General features: G+C 43.0%; 1 protein-coding gene across 6 annotated transcripts in view; it reads right to left on the bottom strand.

Annotated features, from left to right (window-relative positions):
• Positions 1-416: 416 nt before the first annotated feature.
• GMEB1 (glucocorticoid modulatory element binding protein 1) overlaps positions 417-7,011 on the bottom strand; it is a 33,363-nt gene continuing 26,768 nt past the window's right edge. For all 6 annotated transcript variants that reach the window (XM_034647827.1, XM_011229256.3, XM_019803266.2 and 3 more), the window contains one exon: positions 417-3,640. In XM_034647827.1, coding sequence (XP_034503718.1) covers positions 2,940-3,640 — 701 coding nt within the window. In that variant the 3' untranslated portion in view covers positions 417-2,939. The remainder of the gene's footprint in view (positions 3,641-7,011) is intronic.

Genomic DNA, 7,011 nt, shown 5'->3' with positions numbered 1-7,011 from the left:
AATGGAGTACTGAAAAACTAGCCAAAATGATCTCTCTTGAACTAGCTTAAGTGTACACCTTCCCCAGGAAGTGCCCCGTATTTGCTGACACCCATCCCCCTCCCCAAGCTGGGTTAGGTGCCTGATCCTTTGTTCTCTCAGCAACCAGCCAGTAGCTCCAATGGCTGCACTAGTATCTCACTAGAAAAGGCCTAACTTCTTTGTCTTTTGTATCGGCTGAAACCTATGGACCAATTTTCAGAATAATGTTTTTCAGTGCACGAAATAAAATACATAGGATTACAAAAGAAACCAATTATATTGAAATATAGTTCTTAACTCCAGACAACCTCTGACGTATGAAGTCCTTGAGTGCAGGAACTCTGTCTTCATTTCCGTACTGCCAGTGCCTAGCACAAAGCCTGGCACATAGATGGTTCTTATAAATGTTTATTTAATGAACGAACAGAAATATAGATGGCTACTGCCAAGTCAGCCTGAGGAATGATTCACTGCAACTACTTGTGCACATACCAACGGCTTGCATATTTCTCACACTGTCTGAGATCACTTAGACCAGGGCTCTGAGGAAACCCCCACTCAACAATGGGTACCACAGCAGCTCGCAATAATGACAGGCTATTGGAAGACCAGGAAAACAACAAAGCTCATGTATTTCCACCAGCCAGAATATTCAGAGAGTAAGTAAACAGGTTCTGTCTTCAGGAGGAGAGCTCTGACTTTGGAAGCATGACGCTCACACTGCTTCAAAACACTACAGACAGCTGATGGAAGAAAGGAAGGAACCTGAGCAAGTGTGTGGGTGTTCTCCAGGGCTCCTCCTCTGTCCTGAATTGGACCTCCCATCTCTGGGAAAGAGAAAAGTGTCCCTAAAAACCATGATAGGCACATGACATGTGCCTTTCTTGGTTCGAGTAGCAGTTTTAGGCTTAGATAGAAATTCTGTTTTTGTTTAGGTACCATCAGAAAACCCAAAGAAGCAATAATAAAAGCCAATTCCCTCACTAAAGGGCCAGAGGTTTGTTCTAGGCTGATTGCTACATCTATTAAACATTTTGAAGAGAAAAGTAAAACCCCAATTTTAAAGCTGAAAGCCACAACTATATGGGGTTCAGAAATTTCACCCTTAAGGCTTTTAAGATTGACCCTCCCAAGTTAGAAGGCCTCTCTAGCTATTAAAGCCATCTGAGGGATGGCAGAACGGTTTTCACTTGCTTGACAACAGGGTTTCCAACATGTGTTGGAAGAAACATGGCTTCAGGTGGGTGCCTTCTCTTTTTAAAAAAAAAAAAAAAAAAAAGGAAACTACAGGTCAAAGTTTCGCTTTTAATTAAAAAAACAAAAGCAAAACAAAAAAAAAAACCTCCCACTCCTAAGGTGTGTGCTTTCTTTTTTGACCTCGTTTTCCTTTAACTTGTCTGCAGTGTCCCTATATTTGTCCTAGTGCAGTAAACAATGCAATCAAAGAAATAAAAACCAGGATCCACTCTTGCCCCAAACACTGAAGATGGTCAAAGAGCAGGAATCACAGCACGGAAAATGGCCCAGCTCTAAATATACAAACAACATAAAAAAAAAAAAAACCCAAGATATTATTATTGACATTCCTGGTACATTTCCTATAATATAATGTTACAGACAATGCTTCTTTCCCAGGGAGTCCGGCTCGCTCAGGAGGAGACATCTACTCAGTGCCTCGGGATAGGCTGGGGCTGTTGAGTCTTCCCTGCCAAGCCTAAGGTTTTTTTATGAGCTTAATATCTCACAGAAACATCTGTGGTATAAATGGTATAAATGAATCTAAAAGAGCATGAAGGCAGGCAGGCACCTGTCACTGTTCTCCAAATCAGCCAAAAAGCTGAAGAGCGTGGGATCCAGGAGACAGATGCCATTAACAATTGAGGGATGGAGGGTAGAACAAGAGGAAGCACCAAATGAGTGGCTGCTTTTGGTTCCAAAGCCAAAAAAGGGCCCCACCAAAAAGGGCAGCTGGTCTAGAGGAGGAGCTCCCCTGTGCCTGGAGTCATGCAATAAAAATGATGGCCTTGGAGCCCCACCCCCATAACAGCCACAGTCTGAGGACCAGAGAAATTTACACCACATCACATAGTTTGCAAATAAATGGACTGATCCTAGTTTAGGAGGGTTAAGTGCTTTGACAAAGTTGGGGAAGGGAGGGAAGGTGAGCTTAAATCACAAAGCACAGCTGTGACAACCGGGGATTTCTATTTCTGCAAAGCCACAGGCCCCTACGCCCCTGATGCCACTTGGTCCATGGAGATGTACCCTTCCACTTATTACTGGCCCCTCCTTAAAATGGCACCCATGGTAATAACCCTTAGAGATATCAAGAGGCATCAGGTGCACTTCTGGAGCTAAGATAATTTCCTTGCCCCATCCTGGCCAAAGCGCTTCCTGTTTTAAGCTGCTGCTGGTATGCCACCTTCCCCTGCAAGCACAGTTCAACCTTCTTTCATTTCAGTTTTGCACCGGCCTCTGAGGGCCCTTTCCAGGATACAAAATAAAGTATCCTTCTGCTTCCATGTGTGGGTGAGTTGCCTCCAGTGTCAGATCTGCATTCCAGAGTTTGGTCAATGCATCTTTACAAAAATATAACCACATGCGTACATAGACAGACTAGCCTGGAGAGGGCTTTTTGGGCAGGGTTTCTGATTATCTTGATGCCTCCCCTAGAAGAAATAACTTTCTTGGTGCAAAAGGATTAGGACATTGAGTGACCTACTCTCAACTTCTGGAAGGACAGCTTGTTTTGTCCATTTTTCAATGAGGGGGTGGGAGGAACCCAACATTTCAGTTACAACAATGACATTTTGTTTAAAAAAAAGGATCCTATGTGGAAATGAATGGGACAATGATAAAAATAAACAAATAATTAAAATTCCAAACCAAAACATATCTCCTGGCCCCGAGATCCCCAGTTAATCCTCTAAGACTACAATCTCCACATTGTGGACTTGATGCTGGTGGTCTTCCATCTCAGCCACAACTTTCTCCTCAGTCCTCAGCTCTGTCTCCAAAATGACTGCTTTGCCCTCAGTATCCTCAGCCTCTGGGTCTGGGGCTGGGTCAATCTCAATGATGGTCTGCCCATCCTCTGAGGTGCTTTCAACAGCCTGGATAGCTGAGGTCAGGCCGGACTCCATGGCCACCAGCTCCACGGGGCTCACCATGGTGGTCATGTTGCCCAGGGTACTCCCATCCTGCATGGCGGTGGAGCTTAGCAGCGCCAAGCTAGATGAAGGGTGGATGGTCACTGTGTCTGGTGAGCTGCTCTTGGCAGAGGAGACCACTGTGGCATAGCGGAAGAGCTGAGGGCCAGAAGGCAGTGTGTGAACAGTCACAGGACTGGAGCCCTGGCTGAGGGTGGCCACTGGAATATTGCCCATGGAAAATGACTGGCCCACTGGGGTGATGGTGATGGGTGAGATGACTGTGAACTGAGGCTGCTGGACCGGAGGAGAAGGGCTCAGGACTGTGGTGGAAGCTGGCCGCTGGAGCCGGGGCCTTTTTGGAGGCTTAGGAGTGCTCACAGGCATAAGTACCACATTTTGAACCGTCTGGGATTTCAGCCTGTGATCCTGAGCTTGCTTCTTCTGCTCTTCCAACTGGCGTTCCAACTCTGTGGAAAAAAAGACAGACTTTGTGTGGAGGGAAGTATATTCTTGGGAACAGTGAATGGAGTCAGGAAACCTGAGGTCTTGTCTTGTCCTATACTGGCTTTTGCACTACATAGCTTCACTGTTTTCAAAACAAGAAACCAAACTGGATGATTTCTAAAATCCCTCCAGCAATTACATTTCATTGTGTGATTATAGGCAGGGCAACAATTCAGAATCATTTTCAGGCCGTGACCCTACTACAGCTCAACCCTAGAAACTCCTGTGGCATTTTGTCCCCTGTCACCAAAATGCAAACCAAAGAAACCTGCAGTTGATCTTGCAGCTTACAGATGCCTTGCCTGGATCTACAGATGAAAATAAGGAATATTTGGGGTGCCTGGGTGGCACAGCGGTTAAGCGTCTGCCTTCGGCTCAGGGCGTGATCCCGGCGTTATGGGATCGAGCCCCACATCAGGCTCCTCTTCTATGAGCCTGCTTCTTCCTCTCCCACTTCCCCTACTTGTGTTCCCTCTCTCGCTGGCTGTCTCTATCTCTGTCGAATAAATAAATAAAATCTTAAAAAAAAAAATAAGGAATATTTGCACAATCCCTTTGGAACTAACATGGACCTACAGAGGAGCTACAATGGCTGCTACAAAAAACAGTCATTCCCAAACTGTCCTTCAAGGCAGGATCACCTTGCCGGTGACCTTAGTGTACTAAATGGCCTTAGTCTACGATTAGCACCCAGAGAAGTCTACAGAAAGTTATGGAGGAAGTCCCTAAGAATTACAGAACTAAAAGAGGTCTTAGAGTTCTAACACATTCATTTTAACTGGGACCCAGAGAGTACAGTGATTTACTTAAAGTTTCAGAGCTTGGTCAAGACAAAAGTCTTCTGATGGCCAACTTGGTGGCTTTTCCACCATAATACATGTATCACTATCCCTCTCCCAATTTCCAATCCAACCCTGGTGACCACTGGTGAGTCTGGTTCTACACCAACACTTCTTCTATTGTGTTGTACCTGAGAAGCATTCAATAAATAATCAGTTGCATCTGTAGAGCACTTTGCTTCTATGGAACACCAAGAGCAAATCAATTCCTTGCTTGCAATAAACTGAGTAGGTAGGGATCAAGAACACGTTAAAAAATTTTTTTTCATTCAAAAAATTTTAAATACTGCCTTGTAAGTTTCAAAATACTGCATTTTTTTTTCCATTTTCAGTAGTAACCAAAGAAATGTAAATCTCAAGAAGATAACAATTACATGGGGTGCCTGGGTGGCTCAGTCATAATGTGTCTGCCTTTGGCTCAGGTCATGATCCCAGGGTCCTGGGATAGACCCCCACGTCGGGCTCCCTGCTTGGTGGGAAGCCTGCTTCTCCCTCTCCCACTCCTCCCCCCGGCTTGTGTTCCCTCTCTCACTGTCTCTCTGTCAAATAAATAAATAAAATCTTCAATTAAAAAAAAAAAGTGTCTGCCTTCGGCTCAGGTCATGATCTCAGGGTCCTGGGATGGAGTCCTGCATCAGGCTCCCTGATCAGCTGGGAGTCTGTTTCTCCCTCTGCCCCTCCCCCCTGCTCATGGTCTCACACGCACACTCTCTCTCTCATAAATAAATAAAATCTTTGAAGAAGATAACAATTACATCTATAATGTTTTAAAAAGTTAAATCTCTGGGGCGCCTGGGTGGCTCAGCCATTAAGCGTCTGCCTTCGGCTCAGGTCATGATCCCAGGGCCCTGGGATTGAGCCCCGCATCGGGCTCCCTGCTTGGCAGGAAGCCTGCTTCTCCCTCTCCCACTCCCCTTGCTTGTGTTCCCTCTCTCGCTGTCTCTCTCTGTCAAACAAATAAATAAAATCTTTTAAAAAATAAAATAAAATAAAAATAAAAAGTTAAATCTCTCTCATAAATAAATAAAATCTCTGAAGAAGATAACAGTTACATCTATAATTTTTTAAGAAGTTAAATCAGGGAATATTATAAATAACAACATCCAACGTTGATGTGTTCAAAATGGTGATATAATCTTCTTGGAAATTTAGCAACAGGTCATAAAAATCCATAAAACAATTTTCAGTACCACTTAACCTGAAGCTTAGTTCTTGGAAGTAGTTTAAAAGGACATAAAAAGAAAAAGTTGTATTCATACAAGTTCACTGCAACAAAATAAACTACTGAATGAAAGTTTGAAAATTTAAATGTCATCCCTAGAAGAATGTCTAGGTAAAGTACTATGTAGCAACTTGGTAAAATATTAATATGTCACAGTGAAAAAAGCAGAAAACAAAACTTTATGTATACTATGATTAAACCTATCTAAAAAAAAATAATATGGACAAAGAACCAGAAGCCCACATTCTTAACAAAAGCCATTTTTTGGAAGTTTCATGAAAGCACTGGATTAGGAGTAAGAAAGCCAAGTGCTATTCCAGGCTTCACTGCCCAGTACTGATGCGGCCCCAAGGCAAATCATTTATCCTCTTTGCGCCTCTACTGTGTCATCTATAAAATAGGGGTAATAGCCTATAACATTCTTAGGAGGATCAAATGAAAAGGGTCTCAGAGTACTCAGTAAACTGAGTTTCAATTACATACTGGGTATAAAAGTAAGTTTAAGACAACATGAACTGTTCTTCTATTACCAAGTAATCTTGCCTTTGGCTTCATGACTCACTATAATACATTCCACATCATTCAAAGGTGATCATTGATACCTCTGACTTGTTTTACATCTTTCATCCGCTTTATCCAAAACCTCTTCTTGATTCTCTCTGGATATAAGTGACAACTCCTTTTGTTCTTCCACCATACCCACTATATGCCTCAGTTACAAAGCTGACTACTTTTTGCATTTATTTCTATGTCTGCTTTCCCTTGAGTTCCTTAAAGACCATGTAGAGAGTGAGGCTGTCTTAGTCAACATTATATTTCTACAACCTAGTTTGGGGACAGTGCAAAATTTTTTTTTGAAGATTTTATTTATTTATTTGTCAGAGAGAGAGAGCACAGGCAGGGGGAGCAGCAGAGGGAGAGGGAGAAGCAGGCTCCCCACTGAGCAAGGAGTCTGATGCAGAACTCAAGCCCAGGATCCTGGGATCATGACCTGAGCCAAAGGCAGACGCCCAACCAACTGAGCCACCCAGGCGTCCCAGAGACAGTGCAAAATAAGTACTTGATAAAAAGAGTTAAATTATTCATGTGCTCATAATTTCTAATTACCACAAATAATGGAGAAAGTGCTAAATTTACAGTTATCAAAAGATGCAATATCGATAATGTAACAAAAACAAAGGCCAGTTTGTTTCTTCTTTTTTTTTTTTTTTTTAAAAAGATTTCATTTATTTATTTGACAGAGATAGAGACAGCCAGCGAGAGAGGGAACACA

The sequence above is a fragment of the Ailuropoda melanoleuca genome, chromosome 2, assembly GCF_002007445.2.
Source record: "Ailuropoda melanoleuca isolate Jingjing chromosome 2, ASM200744v2, whole genome shotgun sequence".
NCBI lineage: Eukaryota > Metazoa > Chordata > Mammalia > Carnivora > Ursidae > Ailuropoda > Ailuropoda melanoleuca.
Note: the sequence above shows the minus strand (reverse complement) of the source record. Positions and strands in the feature narration are given on the sequence as shown.